General features: G+C 47.5%; 1 protein-coding gene across 1 annotated transcript in view; it reads right to left on the reverse strand.

Annotated features, from left to right (window-relative positions):
• RYR1 (ryanodine receptor 1) overlaps positions 1–24,120 on the reverse strand; it is a 1,073,089-nt gene that overhangs the window by 114,311 nt on the left and 934,658 nt on the right. The window contains exon 86 of the mRNA XM_078661091.1: positions 3,806–3,910. Coding sequence (XP_078517217.1) covers positions 3,806–3,910 — 105 coding nt within the window. The remainder of the gene's footprint in view (positions 1–3,805; positions 3,911–24,120) is intronic.

Raw genomic sequence — 24,120 nt, forward strand, 5'->3', positions numbered from 1 at the left:
GGGAAAGCCATCTCTTTTTCCGTGGGCTGCTGCGAAGGGGAGGAGTTGCCGCCACCACCATATATCACCAGCACTGGCATCCCATGTTTGAAAAGATGCACATGGTGCCTGAGCTCTTAAGAAGAGAGTCGTACTGCTGGTAGCGGGCAATGCCAAACGGTATTCATGGAATTCATGGCAAATAGGAGGTCCTGATTTTTTAAACATAACATTTATGTTTGTGGGTGAATTCAGCAAGCCTTTCAATGTGAACTCGGTAAGCTTTTGAATTTTAGGCGCACGCACACGTGTGTTCGTACAATTAGTGGTTTACCAAACATGCTCAAACGTGTTGCCGTGGCGTTGACAAGTGCGATGCTGTTACATTGAAGGAAATCGGATTTTTCCTTAACACCCTGGTCATTGTATAGAACATATCCCGAGGCATGCAGGTTTAACTTATTAGGCACATCTTTTTTGATTGATAAGCAATCTCTGCTTTGAACTGTGCAGTTGTTGCAGCTTGGTAGAAAACCTGATACGTAGAGTAAATTGTTACCTGTCTGCTACAGGTTTTAAAGAGAGGTAAAACAAGACGCGTGTATTTTTTTAATGAAATGGTCTAATGTTTCGCCAACCTGCTTTTGTGTAAAAGTCGATTCGTTTTTTAATTGTATCTAAAACTGCCATTTTTGTGTACCGGTGGCACCACCAGTAATCCACTCCTGGTTCAGCCTGTATATCCTCTCAATTGCATTCTATGAGTGGCACTTGTATTGTTGAAATTATACTTTAGTCCACACAGAACGCACACAAATTTACAACACTATGACAACAGTTAGATTTAGGAAACTTCTTCCTACTCACTTGGCAGTTTTTGATAGTGCTCCGCGTCTGTTTGTCCCATGTGGACACGGTCATCTCTCCCTCACATACCCACTTCCCTTCTCATATCTCTCACACTCCCACTACCCACTCTCATCTGGCAATACCACTCCCTTCTCTCATCCCTCCCTCACACTACCTGTCTCCTCTTATACTGTCTACTCACACAGGCTACCTTCCTCTATCTCCTCACGCTGTGCACTACTACACCTCTCGTCTCTCCCCCCAGGTGTCCCTTCCACTTGTCCCTCTCTCTCTCTCTGTCATAGTCTTTCTTACCTATCTCTGTCGCTCTCTCGTGCACTATTCCCACCTCTCTCATGTGGTTAACTTCAGGTCTTCAAGCACAGATTCTATCCCGTAACTTTTCAAAGTTTGTGTCCTTCAAACCAACGCTCTCCTCCTGTTCTTAGGGAGTCTTCTGCGTACACACAACCACCCTCTTTATGTGTCTATGGCCTGCTCTCCCCTTTTTTCTATCTTTCTCATATAGTATTTCTGCTCCTCTATCTTAAGTTCAATAATTGCTTCCTACACAAACTACCCGTCCCTCTCATTATTCATTTCTTTCTATTCTCTGCAGCTCTCATCACTAGTCCCCATCTCACATAATTCCTCTACGCAAATACCCTACACAACAAACAATTTTACAACAAACAATTCTAATACAACCCACATAATTCCACTCCACACCACATCCAATCCACTCCGAAACAAAACACATAGGTAAAAAACATTATCATTTACAACGCCAATAGCTCTAACTCTCACAAATGCGAGACCTATTGCATTGCAAATGCTTGTTTCTCTACTCTTCATGGAAGTCTATCAGGCTGCATTTTTACCTTCCTGTACAAAATGTTTAAAGGGGAATTTGCATTACACAGCCAAATATGGCATACTTTGGCAACAGCACGGACATTCAGGAGAAAAATAATATCTCTGACAGACTTCCGCTGTCTATGATTATACATGCGCTCATGTATAAATACATTCAGCATTGTCATTTTCACTGAACAATACCTACACAGATAGGTGTTCCGGGGCCCGCGCAAGCAGCGGGGAACTATTTAAGCATTTATGATCTTAATGACGATTCCTACGATGCAGAACCAGGACTACAGGTACATGATTTTTTCTTTCTAAAAAACCTGGGAAATTGTAGTGACTCGAAGGTAGGTAGGAAAATTCTTGACGTAAAAGGCCGATAATAACTGGGTATTCGGAAAATAATTCATCAAGAGTCAACACAACATCACAGGCTTTTTAGAGAGTTACATTTAGAAAGTTACATTGCAGTCGGCTTAGTATTCTGTGATTGTGCGTTTTAAAAACGCATACCTCTAGCAGTTCGGAGACCACAAAAATGCAGAAGTACAACTGGATTTTTACTAGAGTCCAGAGTGGGATAAGCTTCACAAAGACAACAAACACTAACTCGCATTCTCAAAGGATGAGTGTCTATGACTTCACAAAGCTCTGGCTCGTGTTGGTGTACAAGAAGGGAGAGAGGAAAAAGAAGGAGAAGGAACACAGGCTTGGGCTACAGAAACAGAGCGCAAGGAGCAGCGAACATGGACGGCAAACAGGGTATCAAATGACAGCCGTATGACAGAAAGTGTCTTACTCCATTTCGCAGTCCTCCACCTTTGGGCATCTGTTACACATCAGAATAAAAATGTCATTTAGAAACATTTTTAACAGCATTTTTGTATTTTTTCCGAAGTGCATGCCCTTTCCACCCTTCCGTTATTTTGTTTATGTTGGGGAGGGATGTTAATGAGGGGAGTTAAGGGGACTGCCATAGGGCCAGAGTCTGGCTTTCTTCAAAAATGTGACTGACACAGACCAATAGATGAACAGGGCAGGATAAAGGCCCCAATAAGTTAGTATATTATACATATATTATACATATAAATGTAATAAATTCAAAAGTCCTTGGTTAATCCCAGACCTAAAAATCTCTAAAAACGGTGGCAGTTCAGAAAAGTCTCTGCACCTGAGCTTCATTATTATCATGGTAATGCCTCTTTAAACAGATCCATTGTTCAAAGGTTCACATTTGCCAATAAAAAATAGAAAAACTTGCCATACCCCGTGTTTATTCACATCACAACCCCATTCTTTCTGCAGATGGGGCGAGGGGTATGTATGTGTGTGTGCATGTACGAGTGTGTATGCATGTATGTGGTGTGCACACAAAGTTGTATTTTATGTCACTTATTTTACTTCTCCTTACAATAAAACCTGTTTGATTTTAAAGAACAGAAAAAGCCAACTGTCAGTGGACTTCCAAGGATTTCAAGCTGATGACAAGTGGAGGAGAGGTAAGCGCTGCGCGCATACTGTGTTTTTTTGTGGACATTTAGGCTACACCCTTTCGTAAATTCAGATTTTAGATTACATTTTGTGGGGCAACCTCCATTGGGCTTTGGGGGGTGAGTGGGCTCAGACTCATAAAGGAAGGGTGGAAGCGGGAATACAAAAATGAACCAAAAGAACACCAAACCCCAGAAGGTACAGCCGTTGTTCACAGGCGAGTTAGAGAGCAGTTCAGAATTAGTACATACACAAAGTTAGATGAGAAGGGTGGTGTGATTTTACGCGCCCAGAGGGACTCCTCTAGGAGGCTGACCCACTTTTTGTGCTGTCTTAAAAGGTGCCAATTCTGAGCACAATTTCTTAAATAAACTCATAAATAGCAAATAAAACAAATATTAACTAATGACTAGGTGGCCTGAGCCCTCCTGGAAACTTCTGACAGTTGGAGCTTGGTTTTAGGAACGCCATGCCCCTTCATCTCTTTTTACAGGGATGGGCCTCGGGAATGCAGTGTGGCATGGAATCTAAGGCCTATTGGAAGCCGAGAGATCATAGGCCCATCAGCAGCAGAAATCCATTGTGTTCCCTAAGCCCTCGCTGAGGGAAGAGGTGACTGTACCTGAGCGAGCTTCATCATCATGTGGGCAAACACGTGGAGAAAGCCAACCACGGCATCCCACAAGCGGCTGTGGGCTAGGCTCTGCTGGTTCCCAGTGCATGGACCCTGCGGGGAAAAGAGTGAGCATCATTAACGGCAGCAAGAGAGAGTTGATGACATGACCATGGGCATGTATGAAAAAGTTACTTATCTTTGGTAACGCTCTTTTAGGTGGATAGCCTAAATGCAGATTTCTCACCTGGCAAATTTCCCCAGGCAGCAGACTGGATTCAGAAGTTTTTCATAGCAACTCCCTTGCGCATCGGTAGGTGGCATTGCACTGCTCCAAGTTGGATCCTTCCAACCCTAGATGTAACATTAGGCCCACCACATCTGTGTCATATCCGAGCACTGACGTCAGTTTGTTTGTGAAACGTGTTTGCACCTTTGGATGTGGAGCCTCTGAAATCAGAATATGCCAGTGTGCAGATCTCTAGATTGGTTCTTTATTAGTCTGGACCAGAAAAGTTCATTCCATAGAAAACGGAGGAGGGCGGGCCAGTGAGGAATCTGCAGTTTGATGGAGTATTCATCAGAAAGAGCGTTACTGAAGGCAAATAACGTTTTCTTCTGATGGATATTTCTAGCTGCAGAATCCTCACCTTGTAAATAAATACTCCTCCAGTAGGTGGGCCTATGGAATGGCTCATACCAAGGAATCCTGCACGACAGCCGGCCCTGGCAATGTAGGCAGTAGTGCTTTATAAAAGTACGGACTGACGCCCACTTAGTAGCATGGAAATGTGAAATACTCACACCCCAGTGCTGTGGTGCAGCTTTCTCGCTGGTGGAATGAACGTTTAAGCCCTCCAGGGGCTGTTTCTTAGCCAGCCCATAAAAGTTCTTTATACATAAGACAATCCATCTAATAATGATCCTCTTCTGAGCCGCTTTCCTCTACTTCACCCCAGAGAAGCCAGCAAACATCGTATTCTACACCCTGATATATCTTGTACGACTTTTGTAAAAATGTAATGCCCTCTTGGGGTCAAGCCGATGGAGTGGTTCCTCATCTCTGGAGGGGTGAAGAAAGCCGGTAAGGTGATGGATTGCTGGTGGACTTGGCCCTCTCTGCAGAGTCATCCCCAAACTTTTTTTCCTTTACCCTCCTGTTTTCTGAACACGTTTGTTAGTTTTTAAGACACTGCAAACGTTACCATTGCTAATCAGTGCTCAAATGCTTGTGCTCTCTCCTTTAAACATGGTGAAAGTGGCTTACAATCAATTGGCACATTTAATTAACTTGTAAGTCCATACTAAAGTGGCACTCATGTACCCAGGGCCGGTAAATTAAAAGCTAATTGTGGGCCTACAGCACCGATTGTGCGACCCACGTAAGTAGCTCATTAAACATGTCTCAGGCCTGTCAATGCAGCGTGTGTGTGCAATTCAAACTGCCATTTCGACCTGGCACAATAAACCTTTTGACAAGGTCTAAACCTTCCCTTTTGATACATATACGTCATCCCTTGGGTAGTCCCTAAGTAGCGAGTAGGCCATGGTGCAGTGTATTTAATAAGTTGGACATGTGCTTTTCAATTTTACATGTCCTGCTAGTGAAACAATCCTAGATTCGTTTTTCAGTACTGTGAGGCCTCCTTCTCCCATAGGATAACATTGGGTTGCCTTATTACATTTAACAAGAGATAACTTTCAACTGGGAGCAGTCAGGGATGTCGCGTTTAGTGTCTTAAGAATTGTAATTAAAAGCCCTATTTAATAGTAAAGTGGGAATTTAAGTCGTAATTCAGAAAATGGCACTTTAATTTGGATTTGATAAAAATAGGAGGATCTGAGAATACAACACAGGTGTTTTTAGTTGAAGGAGAGGGCTGAACATTCAGCATGCAGTTGGAAATGAGAAGAGGCAGTCATTGAAACACTCGAGGTATGGGCTTATGTAACTTTCTTGGTAATTAGGAATTCAAGGGACAAACAAGGGAGCGTTTATATTGTTTGATGGGATCAGTTTGAACGCATTTTCGGGGATCATTTGACAATAAGCACGTAATGAAATAAGGGGAGTTTAACTTATATTATCAATCATCATGAATTCTGCGGGCAAAACGTTGACCACGGGGTGAACTTTAGCTTCAAACAGTTACTGTTGATATGTTGTACATAGGATGTTAAATATGATGAACACAAATCATTTCAATATGTAGCCTAATAATTGTGTTTTTAAATTTGTAGTTTAACCCCTGACGAAGTGCCATGAACGGCACGAAATGCATTGGGTGAAAAAGACTTAATCAAGGAGAATCTATGTAGCATTCCATGCTATAGAACAAGGCTCGTCAAGGCATGTCTAAAGCGTTAAGGATTTTATGTTAACATAGTGCTTCCCACTTGTGACTGAGTAACCATGATAAATGTTACACATGGAAAGACGAAATGAAAATAAATAACACTGACAAATTGGATTGACCTCTGGCATCTTTGTTATGCTCCTAACGCTGTGCGTCCGGAGTGGGGTGCAAACCCGCCCCCACATACTTGAGTGATTTGTTTCATGACGTGGCAGGACAGTCCACGATTCCGGGCCAGCACGCAAAACTTTATAAACATGAACGTTCTTGAAATATGGAAAAGAAGGTGTGCACTCTGTCACCACCGTTTTTTGTGAACCAAAGTTATTCTGTCCTCTCGACGAGTAGCACCCATGGAATCAGACATACAAACCAACCAAAGGATTTCGTCACTTGTGGGATGACTTTTACAACCTCCATTTGAATGATTAATATGGACTACGTTTTTTAAACGCAATGTGGATTAATATCTGTTGTAGTGATTGAATGATGTGATGTTTTACCTTGGTACGAATAACAGAATGCAGTTAGTTATTATTTGATGCTAGTCGTGACGAACGTTAATAAATAACATTTATGGGTGGGCGGTGAATTCTATAAGTTAACATCCAGGACACAGGTCTTTTGATAATGTCAAATTTAGGGTACGATACGAGATTTTGCAGGGTGGATACGGATAGCAGCAGTATTTTCACAACAATAGTGCATTGTGGGTTTTTTAGTTTGATCACTGTAGGGGTGGGATTTGATAAAAATAGGAGAATCTGAGAATACAACACAGGTGTTTTTAGTTGAAGGAGAGGGCTGAACATTCAGCATGCAGTTGGAAATGAGAAGAGGCAGTCATTGAAACACTCGAGGTATGGGCTTATGTAACTTTCTTGGTAATTAGGAATTCAAGGGACAAACAAGGGAGCGTTTATATTGTTTGATGGGATCAGTTTGAACGCATTTTCGGGGATCATTTGACAATAAGCATGTAATGAAATAAGGGGAGTTTAACTTATATTATCAATCATCATGAATTCTGCGGGCAAAACGTTGACCACGGGGTGAACTTTAGCTTCAAACAGTTACTGTTGATATGTTGTACATAGGATGTTTAATATGATGAACACAAATCATTTCAATATGTAGCCTAATAATTGTGTTTTTAAATTTGTAGTTTAACCCCTGACGAAGTGCCATGAACGGCACGAAATGCATTGGGTGAAAAAGACTTAATCAAGGAGAATCTATGTAGCATTCCATGCTATAGAACAAGGCTCGTCAAGGCATGTCTAAAGCGTTAAGGATTTTATGTTAACATAGTGCTTCCCACTTGTGACTGAGTAACCATGATAAATGTTACACATGGAAAGACGAAATGAAAATAAATAACACTGACAAATTGGATTAACCTCTGGCATCTTTGTTATGCTCCTAACGCTGTGCGTCCGGAGTGGGGTGCAAACCCGCCCCCACATACTTGAGTGAATTGTTTCATGACGTGGCAGGACAGTCCACGATTCCGGGCCAGCACGCAAAACTTTATAAACATGAACGTTCTTGAAATATGGAAAAGAAGGTGTGCACTCTGTCACCACCGTTTTTTGTGAACTTTAAGAAAGTTAGCATTTTCGTGTCCCAACCATTTGGTGCCTGCAGCCTGCTCCTGGGTCACATTACTGGGTGTAGTTGACCAGTGGACTTTGTTTTTTCCTCCCAGACAGTCACACAATAGAGGGATTAGTTGTGCTTGGATGGGCCATAAACGTGCAGGATGGGGGGGGGGGGGACAGGACACAGCCACATTTGCAACTGAATCGCTTGTGCACTCCCTTTACACCAAGGGCATTTAAACACTGCATTTTTCATACACCCATATTGGAGCCAAGGCAGAGGGGGCAGGAAACTTCAAGGACTTCAAAGGAAATTCTCTAGAAACTTTTCATACTTCAAATTGGGCACAAGGTATAAATAATGGACCCAACTGTTCAGTATACCTCTGGACCTGTGGATACTACAGAAGCAGGACTGCTGTGCTGCTTTGCTGCTAGAAGGACTGCTAATCTGCTGCCCTGCCACTCTGCTGAACTGCTGCCTGCTGCCCTGCTTGCTGAGAATGAAGACTGGACCCTTCATCCCAGGCTGAGTGACTCCCAGGGTCGGCTGTCTGACCTCCTATTCTGAGCTAAAGGGCCATAACACACTCCAGATGCTCCCTTCAACTGCCCAGCTGCCTGGACCTACCTGAGCCCTAGTGGCCTCTGTTGGAGTGAGTGCCTTATCCCCAAAGAGGAGCCCTTTAGATCCTGGGCCCTTGCTGTGACATAAATTGAGCTCTCTCTACTCAAGAAAAGGAGAAATCATGAAGTTATGAGCTCTTTGCGATAGTGCTCGTCTGCACCAAGATCTTGTTGCCCGTGGCACGCGCCAACGCGAAGCTCTGGTGAACTTGACATTTAGCGCAACAGCAACCGCCATTGATGCCCGTCAGCACATGAGCAGCACTTGGTGCTACAGCACTGATAAGGGGTTGCAGCTGCCAGTGCTAAGCTCTAGCAATGACCATCCGTAACACCCGGCCCACTCTTTGCCCTACATTAACAACCATCCACAACTCTGTTCCTTGCAGCCCCTTCCACCGTGAATGGTACTCTGCGCGCTGGACTTTTAAGGTAACTCTTTCAGCTGGACTAACTTGGTTCTTGTATCCAGAACACACCCCATTGCGTTCGGCCGAACTTGTGACTTTTCACCTGGTCTTGCATGTCACCAGCAGTGCTTTGAGTTACTTTACTTACCTGAAATCTTTAAAGTTGCATAGCTCTTCACCGAGAACCGCCACGTGCTCCCTTGACGTGCCTATGGCCCAACCAGCGCTGCATCACACACCCCTTGCGCGATGACAGACAACACCCTTAAGATTATAACGCTTAATGTGAAGGGGCTCAACAACCCGATCAAGAGGAGAGCTGTTCTCTCTTACTTGGAAAACTCTGAAGCCGCTATTTGCCTGCTACAGGAGACGCATCTCCTCCAGAAGGACTGGCACAGAATGCGCTCGCGAGCCTTCCCACAACAATTCTTTTCCTCCCTTCCAACAAAGAATGCCGGGGTTGCGATCCTAATCTCTAGCTCCTTTAGAGGGAGGGTGGGTAGCAAGGTGGGGGAAATCAAAGGCCGCCTCCTGGCATACACTCTCACCGTGGGTGACACAACGCTCACAATCGGCACCCTGTACGCTCCAAACACAGGTCAGGAGGCCTTCTTAAAAGGCGCCATTTCCGAAGCCCTCCAGACCCCACACACACCCCTACTCCTGGGCGGGGACTTTAACATTGTTATGGATACACATGCCGATCGGTCTGGCCACCGCTACGGAGACGCTGGGGCCTTGTCATCTGCCGGACATGATTGGCTATCCGAAAGGGGCTTGGTAGACCTCTGGAGGGCCCGTCATCCGACTGCCTCACAATTCACGTTTTACTCGCATGTGCACCACACCTACGCCGGGCTTGACCACTTCCTGGGTTCTTCAGACCTCCTTACAACCCTTGAGGACATTACCATCACACCCGCAGCCCTCACTGACCATGACGCGGTGGAACTCTCCCTCGCTCTCCGCGCACCCCGCCGCCCCCGAGGCCCATGGCGCCTCCGCGAACCCTTGCTACAGCGCCCTGATGTCACTAAACGTATTGGGGACTGCATAGACACTTACCTATCTACCAACGATACACCGGGCATCTCAGCGACGGCTCTTTGGGGGGCTCTGAAATCGGTCGTGCGGGGCGAACTCATAGCTATTTCGGCTGCGGAAGCTAAAGACCGCAAAAGCAAGAGAGAGGAACTTACGGCGCAGGTGGCGGAGCTGGAACGGGTACACAGTCGCACGTGTGCCCCTCGAGTGTGGAAACAGCTAAAAGCTGCTCGGGCCCAACTCGCCAGTCTGGATACAGACAGGGCGGAATTTGCAGCTCTCCGCCTACGGCATACTTACTATGTCGGAGGGAACAAAACGGGGCGTCTACTGGCCAGTGCTCTAAGGGCCAAGACCCAACGGGCCAAAATCACCACTTTAGTTGGCACCAACGGTGAAGTGCTCACAGACGATGCCCAAGTGGCCGAGGCGTTTCGTTCATACTACGCTTCCCTGTACGGGGGGGAGGAAGTCCCATCCGGGGATATTGAGGCATACCTAAATACTGTGGCTATCACCGCGATCCCTGAATCTACCGCAGAAGCTCTCGATGCCCCCATAAGCCAGGAAGAAGTCTTAGCTGCCATCTCTCGACTGCGCCCACTTAAATCCCCAGGACCAGACGGCTTCTCAGCGGGCTTCTATAAGCTCTTCAATCGGCGCTTGCTCGCCTCTTCAACTCTTTCGAGGGGGCGGCAGCCATACCTCCGGACATGCTAGCCGCTGAAGTGGTGGTGCTTCCTAAACCCGGGAAAAAACCCACGCACTGCTCTGCGTTCCGCCCAATCTCGTTACTGAACCTAGACCTGAAGCTTTTTACAGGTATCCTTGCTGCCCGCCTTGGCCCGTGCCTTCCTGGTCTTTTGGAACCAGACCAATCTGGCTTTGTTCCAGGCCGCCAGTGTGCAGACAATACTAAACGGGTGCTCCACCTTATTGACAAGACACATTCTCGAGCTTCGGACTCTGCGCTTCTTGCCATCGACGCGGAGAAAGCGTTCGATCGCGTGAACTGGGATTATTTACAACACGTACTCCGCCGGTTCGGTCTCAGTGACCGTTTTTGCTCGCGCATAGCGGGCTGCTATCATCACCCACAGGCCACGGTTCGCCTGGGGAGCCTGCGCTCGCCCCCGTTTGAGATCCAACGAGGTACCAGGCAGGGGTGCCCCCTCTCCCCCCTCCTATTCGCGATGTATATCGAGCCTCTAGCACAGAGAGTCCGCGACAACCCGAGGATAGAGGGCATCGACTTCGGGCGCGAACCCCATCCTATCAGTTTATACGCAGACGATGTCATAGCCACTCTACACAGCCCTGATACTTCTATACCTGCCTTCATGGAGGAACTTGACTCGTTTGGGGCTGTTTCAGGCTTCCGCATTAATATCGCAAAATCCCTCATCTTACCTCTAGGCAAAAATGCGCGCCCGCAGGCCCCGGCAATGGGTCACCACAGCGGCCTACAGGTGGCCGACCGGATACCATACCTAGGTATCACCCTGACTCCCTCAACCGACCTCACGGTCTCCACTAATTACGCAACTCTCATCACCCGGATACGCTCAGACCTGGCGAGATGGTCCAAACAACCTCTTTCTCTGCTGGGGAGGGTGGCGGCTATAAAAATGTCAGTCCTGCCGCGGATTTTATATTTGTTTCAAACAATTCCCATTGTGCCCCCTGCGGGCACGTTGAAAACCTTACAAGACTTACTGTCTGGCTTTATTTGGGAGGGGAAGAGAGCCCGACTTCACAAACTGCTTGCATACAGGAGCATGGATGAGGGCGGTCTCGGAATCCCGGACTTGGCGCGGTACTTCCAGGCATCCCAACTCCGGTACCTGGTGGAGTGGTACAGACCCGAATCGGAGAAGAGATGGCTCTTCCAAGATAGAGCTATGGCTCAGACGCCGCTGTGGCGGGTTCCATTCCTGGCCAAACACCACAGGCCCAAATATATGTCACGGTCCCCAATCACTCGCACGACCCTACAGGTGTGGAATCGGGTGGCGCTCAAACGCGGACTGACTACTTTCCCTTCCCCTTTCACTCCCCTTCTGGACAACCCTGACTTCCCCCCAGGTGAGGGCCCAGGCGCATTTTCTCAATGGCGGGGCTCGGCGTGCCGAGCTGCGGGTCATCTTTTTGACCTGAACGGATTTCTTTCCTTCGACGACATTAAACAAGGATACGGGATAGAACACCCCCACTTCTTCCAATACCTCCAGCTCCGACACTGGCTCACTGACCCGAACGTCATTACCCTAGTGGGCCGCCCCATGACGGACTTCGAGAAGTGGCTGCTTACTAAGACCACAGACAAGCGCCTCATCTCCGAACTCTATAAAATGCTTGCCCCTTTACCCTCCCAGGCTAAATCACCCGGTCAACGGCGCTGGGAGGCTGAACTTGGGAGGACCTTGTCATCCAAAGAATGGGGATACATCTACCATAGAGCCTCACACACTACACGAAACACCAAAGCGAGAGAAACTGCAGTCAAACTCGCCATATATTGGCACCTTACCCCAGCCCGATTACACCAAGGAAACCTGAAGCGCAGCGACCTTTGCTGGAGAGGGTGCGGGGAACGTGGTACCTTGACTCACATCCTCTGGGAGTGCCCCGAGCTGGGAGACTTTTGGAAACAGGTCCTGGATGACATAGACTCCACTTTCGAAACTGAAGTCCCGAGATTCCCTGCGTACACCGTGTTGGGCCTGCCCAATGCCTTAATGTTTCCCCTCAAATCACTACGAGGCCGACAGATGGGCATCGCTATGCAGGCAGCCACACAACACATCTTATCACTATGGGGCACTACGACTAAACCTACACACACGGGATGGCTCCACAAACTGTGGTTCACCCTTGGGATGGAGCGTATCTATGCCACTCTCACCAGCTCCACAGACGCCTTTCGCAAGACATGGCTCCCCTTGCTGACCCTCTTATCCAAGGAGTTCAATGAAATCACCTGCCCCAAGTATCTTAGGGTTTTGCGTCTCGCTAGCGCCACCGATGACTCCCGGTGACTCTACTACTCATGGCCTCGTCACACTCCCGCGACACAATGCAGGTGTCACTGACCTTCCTGGGCACACTGGTCGGGGTGGAGGGAGGGGGGATTTTGTGGGGGAGGGGTGGGGGTTTTTGGTTCGTGTTGTTTTCCTTATGTCAATCTTTTGCCCTTCCAAGCATGACGTCGCATCGCTCATTGGGCATACCTTCATTGCTTCTTCTGCTGCACAAGGGAAGACATGCTTGTCTGTCCCGCCCGCAATGTATGCTCTGAGTTTACTTTTCTCACAGAGATGTCTTACTATATGCCTGTTAAGAATTTCAATAAAAACACTTTTGAAACTAAAGTTGCATAGCTCCAGTCTACGGAATGGAATTTTGTCCCTTTGGTGGGAAATAATTGATTCGATTTTACTCTAATTTTCTACATTGGTGTAGAATTTTTCTTGTGTTGTGTTTTCACCTTCTTAGTGCTTTAAGTGCTTCATGAATACTTTATACATTGTCTCTAAGTTAAGCCTGACTGCTTTTTTTCCAAGCTACCAAAGGGTTAAGCACAAGTTAATTTGGCGTTTGCTGTGACTTCACCCTGACAGAAATTGTGGTTACTGCTTGAGCAAAGTTTCACCCCCCTCAACAGGTGACCCAAGTTCCAACACTTGCCATAAGGGGAAGGGTGTGACAACCTTCTGAAGAAAGCAGCCTTTATCCGCACAACCAGTACGTCTGGAGAAAAATTAGCATACAGCTGCTGGACAGATAAAACCTGAAGTTCAATCAGTTGACAAGCAAAAGTCATTACAATAAGGAATGTTGTTTTCAGTGTCAATAGTCAGAGAAAACAGCTGTGCATTGGTTCAAATGTGGCCCACATCTGGAATGTGAGAAGATAACACTGCAACATCACAAAAGACGTTGGTGACAACAGGTAAATAGCCCTTCCAAAAAATGCATCACAACTGGTTTCTCCCAGGTGAGACCAGCCATGTTTTATCTTCAATCACTGAGCAACATTCACATCACAATTTGTATGGCTAACTTTTTAGTGGCGGCAGCTAGATCAAGATCACGCAAGATACTATAAAACTTCCCTTATGAACTGTCTTTTATATTCTTTTTAATCTTGTTTTAACTGACATACCTCACACATGAATTAGATTGAAACGAAATTGTTTAATTGTATTTTACTTGTACATTATTGTTTTTTATGCTCTTTGTATGATTTTTAACTAAATCGAAAAAAGATTACTTGACTGACTGCATCACAACTGGTTATTTGAAAAGAGATGGCTGACAGAGTAGATGTAAAAAATGCCAAAAGAGCCGACAAATAGCCTTTAACTAATGCCAAAGCAAGGCCTTGCTAGGCTAAAGCAAACAAAACAGAAGTATATCTGCTAACTGGGCCTGCAAATGCCCCATGTTGCATGAGGAACGCCATACAACAAACTTCTCCCGCGGCCCGCATAAATGTTTCTAGTAGAGGGACAACAGGCTGCCAGTATTACACCAACTACTCTGGGAGGAAGATCAAAGGCCATCAACTGGGGTAGCTCAATCTCCATTTCATGCATGGTGGTGTCGGTTGTGCAGGCTTGGTTGTAGGACCCTGACCTGATTCTGCACAGGAGGTCATCCCAAAGGGGCGCTCAAATCAGAGAACAGATGCTTCTGACCAGTAGGTTCCAGGTACCACACTCTTCTTGCTCAGCCTGGACCCTCAAGGATGACTTGGGGACTGCCATTCCTGATCTTCATCAGAATTGTGGACTGGAGAGGTAAAATTGGGAAGGTGTACAGAAGTCCCGAGCCCACCTGAGTGCAGCCACCATTCGAGATTCGCTAGGCTACATCTTTGAGTTTGCCTGGTGTTAAAGATCCTGCCAAGTGTTGTACAACCAGGGAGATTCCCATAACATTGAGCCACTATTAGCATTCTTAGGCCTCGTGGCACAAGACCCACAACATTCTGTCCTGTTTGGTGCAATACCACATGGCTGTAGTGTTCTCTGTCAGAACTTGCACTTGTTCCCCCTTGATAGTCTGAAGGATTGTTTTCAGTGCAAACAAATTGTCCGTAACTCGAACAAGTTGGTGTGGAGGCGGGCTTCCTCTGATGACCAAAGACCTCTCCCAGATGACTTCCCCAACCCAGCAACAATGCATGAATCATGGCAGTAAGCTCTGGGTGGTGTGGAGAGAGGGGTCTGCCACCAGTCCAAATGCAGTCTAGCAGCCACCACTGAAGGTCTTTCACAGTTTTCTCCGACCTCTGAATGGAATCTGAAAGGTTTCCTTGGTGCTGAGCCCAATGAGACTCCCGATCCTACTGCAGAGCCTGCATGTGCCACCTGGCGTGGTCCACAAGCAGGATGCAGGAGGTCAAGAGGCCAAGAAGTCTCAGAGCCGCTCTCACCAAGACCCAGGCATAGGGTTGAAACATCAGTCTCATAGCATACTTTTCCTCTTTTCACTGAGGCAGAGTGAAGGCGCTGAAGAGAATCATGTAAAATTAGTCTACAATAAAGGGAAAAGTTGTGAAGTCTTCCTTGAATGCAGGCCATCCATGGACTATACAGTGCGAGGTGTAATACTCCACCTGGCTCTTTCTGCACATCACATTTTGCTCCAATATCATTAGTGACCGTGGTGACTCCTGTAAGTTTCAGTGCCTTGATCTTTACCTTGATCTCTCTCTCAGGCACCATATTTTAAATAGCACTGATGATGATCCCATGTCTCTCGTGGGATCAAAGCTTTGTTGAATATATCATGGACCTCTAATGTTCTGTACTACAACTTAGTGGGCCACGCTATTCTTGACTATATCCTTTTCGATGCGTCAGCATCACGGTGGGCGTGTGCGTCGAACGGCTGGGGGCCGTCGGATCTGCGTACACATAAGATTCGGCCGCACCCCAGCAGACTGTCCGCCGCGGGTAAGAGGATATGATACACATAATGCTCACTTTTATCACACATATGTATCACACCCAAGAGAGCACCAAGCATGTTTTTCACTTGCACCCACTTCTTTGTCATATTTCTTTCTGTATGATTTATTAAATTGCTATTGGTTAAGATGAATGTTGGAGATTGTTTATTTAGGGACCACTGTTTTTTTAATACAATTAACCAAGGTTCCTTGGTATTCTCCGGGTCCATTGTTCACTTATAACTACCTAGAGCAGTTTTTCAGCAGCTGCGAGTGGAGGGGTGGTGGTTTGGGTAGATTGTTGCCCTGAGAGGCCTGGAGGCTGGTGGCCAGATTACCGGCCTCTGCCTCCAAAGGTTTGGGAGGCCAGTTGCTGTTGAGGCATATTCTGACATTGTCTCTGCTGATATCCACTTCCGAAGCCTCAAAAGGGCAGAAACTACTAGGAAAACTGGCGTAAAGGGGGTGCCAGGCCAAGAAAGCGTGTTGTCGCCTTGCAGTCCCTAAATAGCTCTAGGGCTGAGTCCTCTTTGTCTCCAAAGAAAGGAGTGGCATCGAATAGCATGTCCATCAGTGACTGTTGAACATCACTGGAAAATCTGGTGAAGCAGATTGGTACCAACTCCTCTACCCAGGCAGTTGGTGGTGTCCAGGCCTGGTCTTTTTAAATACTCTGTCGCATTTTGGCTGTCTTGTATTAGGTGCTAAAGGTTAGCTTGAATATCAGCTAGAAGTTCATCACAATCTACCACAATGCATGCATGTACCTCCCCAAGAGAAAGCTGTTGTTGACTGATCTCAAGGCTAAGTGAGCAAAACATTATCTTCGTGAAAGTCTCCATGCATGAGCCTCGATTCTCAGCCTGGGGCCTGGGGCTCATTGGAGTTCAATTGACTGGTGAAAGGCAAGCATGTACAGTCAGGCTTTCTGGTGAAGGGTTCTGGAGGTGGCAGGCAAGATTCCCTTGGGCAGGCCTCTGCTGGTTTGCAATCTGTCTGTTAACTGGAGGGCAAGATCCTGGCTTTGCAGGTGCACCCAACAGTGTGTTTGTGAGGGCCTCATTGAAAGGGAGGACAGGTTTTTGAGTTATCTGTCCTGGCTGGAGGACCTTCATTTAAACATTAGTCTTGACCTCAGTGGTGGGCACAGTGAAGTCCAGAACTTCTCATGCTCTTCTAATGACAGTGGCATAGGAGGCAGTCTCTCCTGTAACCACATTAAGCAAAGGCAAATCAAGGCCAACGTCATGCGATGTGCAAAAGCCACTGGTGTCTTGGAGGTCTAAAAATAAGTTTTCATATTCGTATGGTGTACTGCTGTTGTCATCATCTTCCTAGTCATGACATTGTTGCGGGAGTGATTCAGGGTCGGAGTGTGGATATTAGCGAGATTGGTGCGAGCCAATGGAGGTATCCTCGAATTTGGTCCTGAACGCAACAGGATAATTTTCTTTCCATTCAGCATAGGTGGCTTCGGTGACGGTGTCAACACTCAAGGCTGCAGCGTGGGCTGTGGCACTGTAGGAAGGTGGCTACCTGACTATGGTTACCCCAGATTTTTTGCCTTGTGTTTAGCTGGTTTTTGACTTAGTTGGCCTGGTTCCCTGCTAATCAGGGCCCCAGACCATCTGCTCTCTCATTAAAATGGACTCCATGTACCCTAGGTACATACCACAAATGGAAATGGACTCCTTGTCAGCCCCTGTATAATGCACTATAGGTGCCCAGGGCATAGGGGCCACCAAGGCCTACCAGGGGCTGCAGCATATCTTTTGCCACCCCTGGCTGGTTCTTAAATTGACACAACTGGCTGATCACTCAGCTGGGGTAAGGTGGTGTAACCACCCCTTGCTTAGGTATAGTATACCTATATCTAAACCTATATCTGGACACATATAAACCTGTGAGCCACTCCTATGGAAGGCCTCATCAATCCTGGAGGCAGAGTGCGTGGTTTAATGTGAGATGGAGCTCTAGCATGAGCTGAGCCTGTCTGCAGCTGTCGGGAACAACTCCCTAAGCTGTTTCAGGATAATGCCATACCATATACCCTTAAGTGCATTATAATCCTCGCGGTTATATAGCAACTTTGGTTTGGCTTTATTAAAACATGTCGTGTAAGGTGTCATACGATTTGGAATACTATCCCCTCGCCAGTTCTGGCGACGGGGATAGCATTCCACCCCTCTAGAGGGGTAAGACATGTTACTTTACTTAAATGCGGTTAATTTCTAAAAGGACCTTGGATCCACAAAATGGATGCCTCTGCCACAGACACGAGTCTGACCCCCTGAAGCTGACCGAAACTCAGCCAAATGGGGCCTGGACAAAGGGTTTCCTGTCGCAGGGAGGTGTTACACCCCCCCAGACAGGAGATAGTGGATTGTAGCAGGGAGGTTTGAAAGAAACCAGACACTGCATGGGGAGCACAAGGCTACCCCTTGCATAATCCGGCCAAACCGGTTCTGGGGCACTCCAGCCCTCGTGCCAGGGCGGCCTGGATCAAAGGAAGGGGGTGTATCCACCCACTTCCTGGGTCCCACCCATAGGAGGGGACCTAGCAGGTAATCCAGCCCCCAAAATTAGTATAAGACTGGGAGCAGTGCCAATGCACTTCAGATTATCCTGATGAAACATAAGAAACGGAACTCTGGACCCTTCGACATCCTACTCAACGTAGAAGACTGAAGAATCTCCCTTGTGGTCAAGGAGTGACCACCCTGTGCAAACAGGCACCATCCAGCCATCGACGTCTGCTTTGTTGCAGTTCCCGCCGGAACTCGAGCGACAGAGATCGACGAGATCAAGCTTGCCTGCCTTCTAACAGCCCGATCCACAGTCCCTGCAGAGCTGAGACCCGTGGAGGCGACCGGAAGCGTGGGGCACGCCATCTTGGAAAGACCACGAGACGCTGACCGTGCAGCCCACGAGTGACCCTCGAAGCTGTACACCGGGGTTTGAGAAGCCCCAACCCTGAGCCACTCTTGCACCGAAGTTCAGCCCTCCACACTCGACGAGTGCTGCGTGGGGCCCTTCTGCTTCTTTTGGCTCAACGCGTTGGCCCGGTCACTTGCCAGCTGGCTTGTGGCCCCTGTGCCGACGAAACTTGAAATTCGACTTGCGATTCTGGTTGCTCCAGATTTGCACCAGCTCCCCTGAAAAGGAGCCCCCACTCTGACCCTCCTGGTTCGAGTGAGAAGCAATCTCCCGGTTCCGCGTGGATTGCTTTTGCCAATTGTTGTTTGCTCCAATCTTGAAGCCAACAGCGCCGACGGCGAGAGCCTGCGTGGGACAGATCGTGACCCGCTCCTGGACGTCGTAGATGCCCCAGAGCCCACGTGACAGCGGAGAGAAGCTCCTCGACGACCACCTGATTGCGCCCGACATTGCCTGGTTCCGTCCTGGTTCCACCCTGGTCACTGCTGAGTGACCCAGACTCTGTCCCCTCTGCTTTCAGGTACTTTTCGACTTGAGTCCACCCTTGGACTCCACCGGACACTTCTCTTTCCCCCCGCCTGCAGCCCTTTCAGCTCCAAGCACCAAGAGCCTGCGTGACGAAACCCGACTCAACTTCGACCCTGTGCACCCGCTTCCTGTGGGTGAGGTAACATTGCAACGCCGGTGTTCCCACACTAGTACACACCTCTAGGGTCTGTGTCTTAAGTTTTGCTCCTCTAGGTTCAGCGGAAGTGTCCTTTAACTTTGTAACTTTTACGCGTCATTGGTTAACATTGGTGCATGCGTGCGCTTTCTGCACTGCACCCGAATCCCGCGGGCTTTTCCCGACTTCAGCATTGCTTGTCCCGACTGCTCCCAGCGATTCCCTAGGCCCTAGGCCTAACCACTGTTCGATTGGTATCTCTTATACCACTTGTTTAGTATATGGTCTGAGTGGCCCCTCGCCCTCATCCATATTTGTGCAACTTTGTATGTTATCCTGTGCTTTTGATTTAACGCTTGTGCCCCTTTATTCATAAAGAATACTGGGGATTGTTTTTAGTAATAAATACATATATTTTTATAATATATACTTGTGTGGTGTCCTTTCATTTGATATTACAGGATTGTATGTGGTAAAACAGCTCGCTTAACACGACCTCTTAAGTTAAGCCTTTAGGCTGCTTAGTCCATGCTACCCCTAGGATAGCTTGTCTAATAAGGTTGACTTACAACCAGACACCATAAGGGATTGTTTGGTCTGATAACAGGTGGTTCCAGAATTGGAAACATCACCTATCAGGCCAACTTCTCACATTGGTGAGCAGCGGTGCGGATTTGAGCTTGCTGTTGTTTTACCATTGCAATCTTTTATCAAATTGAAAGATCACATCAAGTACCTTAGGTACATATAAATCAAAAGCTTAGCATATTAAGTTCTACTGAACTTAGTAGTTGTAGGTTAAAGGGATTAGCACACCCTGACTACAACTCACTAGCAAGGTACAGTAGGAAAACACTTAGTGTAGGTAAGTGCACCACTTACACCTCACTAGCAGTCATGTCTGGCACAGGTGAAGCTTCAGGCTCTCTGCCTGTGACAGTTGACCTTACCAAGGCAACTTCCAGCTATGACAAAACTAACCCACAAACACTTGGTTGCCTTGTGCATCTCAAGAGGGTTAAAAAGGGGCAGAAGTCCCACCAGTCCTTCCCTGATAGCCATTCTAGAACAGGATGACTTAGAAAAGGCGAATGCAGTTCCCTTAGAGTCAGGAGATGGAGTGAACCCCCCTGTAACTGATACCACTCCAGAGGAAGAAGTAGAGGAGGAGGGGGGCTCATATGTAGAGGACCTAGAGGATCAGGATCAGAGGGGTAGCCAGGTTATAGTTGCCAGGCTTAGCCAGGCCAACTTACACCTACTTGGGAATGGAGAGGGCCAGCACCTCCCCAGACCCTATAACATTCTCCCAGGCAACAGAAGAGTGAGATCTCCAGCAGGGGACTCTCATATTTCTAGTGCCTCAAGAGAATCTCAGAGAGGGATGCCCCCTTCTCAGAAAAAAGAGCATGAGGCAAGAATGAGGGCTGTCAAACTCCAGATAGAGAGGGAGGAGGTAGCCCTGGCTCAAGCTAGACTTGCCTTGGCAAGAGAACAGAAAATGTGTGGCTTAGATGCCACTGGTGGCAGCAATATTCCTAAAGAGAAACCCAGGTCCTATGATAGTAGAAACCTGACAAAGATTGTGCCCCCCTACAAGGAAGGGGATGACATCCACAAGTGGATAACTGCTCTTGAGAGAGCCTGCATGGTACAGCAGGTTCCTGAGGAACAGTGGGCAGCAATCTTATGGTACTCCTTTTCAGAGAAAGGGAGAGATAAGCTCCTCACTGTTAGACATGAGGATGCAAACAATTACTAAGTCCTGAAGAGTGTTCTGATAGATGGGTTTGGCTTAACCACTGAACAGTACAGGTTGAAGTTCAGAGACACCCAGAAGACACAGACTCAGGACTGGACTGATTTTGTAGATTGTGCTACTAAGGCTCTGGAGGGTTGGCTAAATGGCAGCAAAGTACATGACTTCACAGGATTGTATAATTTGATTATGAGGGAGCAGATCCTAAGTAATTGTCAGAACCAGCTCTTACACCAGCACCTGGTGGACTCAGATTTGACCTCTCCCCAAGAATTGGGAAAGAGGGCAGATAAATGGGTCAGAACCAGGATTAGGCCTAAGAATCAGGACAGTAACCAGAAGAAGGAGTCTACCAAGCCTCAAGATAAGGGTGGGGATAAAAGTAAAGAAAAGACTTCCCCAGGGCCCCAAAACTCCAAGAATGGGGGTGGGTCCCAAGACACTTCTTCAACTGAGAAAAAGCCCCATTGCCATGTCTGTAAGCAGGTTGGGCATTACAAAACAGACAACTGTTGTCCCAAGAATGGCAATAAAGAGAACATACCTCCAAAGCCAGTTCCAACACCTCCTGTTACTGTCAGCAGTAATCCCCCAGGAAGTGGGAGCACACCCAGGAATCTGGGTGGGTTTACTTTTGGAGCCCAGGAGGACCCTGGCCTATCCAGGTCCCCATCCCCAAATAATCTTGTTTATGAGACTGGCATGGGGTTTGCCAACTTCTCTGATTGCCCAAATACTTTGAGCAAATATAGACAAGAACCCATCATCAACGGTTTGAAAGTTGAAGCTTTTAGAGACACAGGGGCTAGCATCACCATGGTGGCTGATTGTATAGTCCCCTCTAAGCAACTTTTACCTGGTGCCACATACCAGGTAACAAACATTGATGGCATACAAACAAATCATCCCATGGCAGTAGTAAGTCTCAGCTGGGGAGGTGTCACTGGCCCAAAGAGAGTGGCAGTGTCACCAAACTTGCCTGTAGACTGCCTACTTGGTAATGATTTAGAAATCTCAGCCTGGGCTGAGGTTGAACAGGAAACCCATTCTAGAATGGTAAATGCCAATGGAAAGGTTAGTGGGGCTGTAATGGCTACAGCCCCAATTCAAGATGTCCTTCCTGAAAAGGTTGGTAAGGCTGAGCAACTCTCTGCCCCATCTTTAGCAAAAACTCTTCCTGAACAGAATAGCAAAGCTGTTATGATAACAGCAGAAACCCAAACTGAGTCCCCTCCTGAAAAGGTTGGTGGGGCTGTGATGGCCACAGCCCAAACTCAACTGATATGTGTGTTGTGAAACCTGAAATGATGGATAACTTCACACAAACTGAGAGCACAGAGGAGGACGAGAAATCTCCCCCTCACCAGACTTTAGGAAAGGATCAGCCTCCTCAGGGAACTGATCTTACCCCTGATGAAGGAACTGCCCCAGAGGTGGTTAGGCCTAGCCTGACAGAGCCTCTGATGTCAGTGGACCCTTCTCAGGTGGGACCCAGTCTGGAGCAGGTAACCTGCCCCTCTCTACCTTGCCTTAGTCAGCCCAGGGCTGCAGAGGACAAGAAGGACAGTGAGACCCAGAGGGCCCCCTGTCAAATAAAGCACCCCCATCAACAGATTAGGGGCACCAAAACTAGTAGCCCTAGTGAGGTGAAAACTTTAAAAACTCCTGAGGGAGCCCCCTTAAAAGTAGTTAGGGACCTCCCACAGATGGATTCTGTTGGGCACAGCCAAACCTGGGACCCAAAGGGCCCAAACCTGAACTGTCCCTCCAGCAAGCCAAACAGAGGGACCCAGCCTCCAGCTTTAGGTAGCCAGAGGTTGACTCTGAGAGCACAGTGCAACTCAGTTAAAGAAAGAAAGGCACACATGGTGGAAGATAATTGGAGGAAGCTGAGCCCTAAATTAGTGGAGCCTCACTTCAATACTCCATATCCAAACCAGCCTTTAACTTTGCATAAACACCCACGGTAGTGATTCCCTATGGTGGAGACCCTCTAATACCCCAAGGGTGAGGGACTGCTTAGTGGACCATGAGACAGGGGGTACCCATGCTAGTGCAGGTACTTCCTTAGATGGCCACTCAGGCAATATAGGCTTACCTGGCCAAGGATAGCCTTATCTCCTTTCGTTTGGGGGGGGGGGGTTGTGTAGGAAGGTGGCTACCTGACTATGGTTACCCCAGATTTTTTGCCTTGTGTTTAGCTGGTTTTTGACTTAGTTGGCCTGGTTCCCTGCTAATCAGGGCCCCAGACCATCTGCTCTCTCTGTAAAATGGATTCCATGTACCCTAGGTACATACCACAATTGGAAATGGACTCCTTGTCAGCCCCTGTATAATGCACTATAGGTGCCCAGGGCATAGGGGCCACCAAGGCCTACCAGGGGCTGCAGCATATCTTTTGCCACCCCTGGCTGGTTCTTAAATTGACACAACTGGCTGATCACTCAGCTGGGGTAAGGTGGTGTAACCACCCCTTGCTTAGGTATAGTATACCTATATCTAAACCTATATCTGGACACATATAAACCTGTGAGCCACTCCTATGGAAGGCCTCATCAATCCTGGAGGCAGAGTGCGTGGTTTAATGTGAGATGGAGCTCTAGCATGAGCTGAGCCTGTCTGCAGCTGTCGGGAACAACTCCCTAAGCTGTTTCAGGATAATGCCATACCATATACCCTTAAGTGCATTATAATCCTCGCGGTTATATAGCAACTTTGGTTTGGCTTTATCAAAACATGTCGTGTAAGGTGTCATACGATTTGGAATACTATCCCCTCGCCAGTTCTGGTGACGGGGATAGCATTCCACCCCTCTAGAGGGGTAAGACATGTTACTTTACTTAATTGCGGTTAATTTCTAAAAGGACCTTGGATCCACAAAATGGATGCCTCTGCCACAGACACGAGTCTGACCCCCTGAAGCTGACCGAAACTCAGCCAAATGGGGCCTGGACAAAGGGTTT

This window comes from Lissotriton helveticus, chromosome 9, assembly GCF_964261635.1.
Source record: "Lissotriton helveticus chromosome 9, aLisHel1.1, whole genome shotgun sequence".
Taxonomy (NCBI): domain Eukaryota; kingdom Metazoa; phylum Chordata; class Amphibia; order Caudata; family Salamandridae; genus Lissotriton; species Lissotriton helveticus.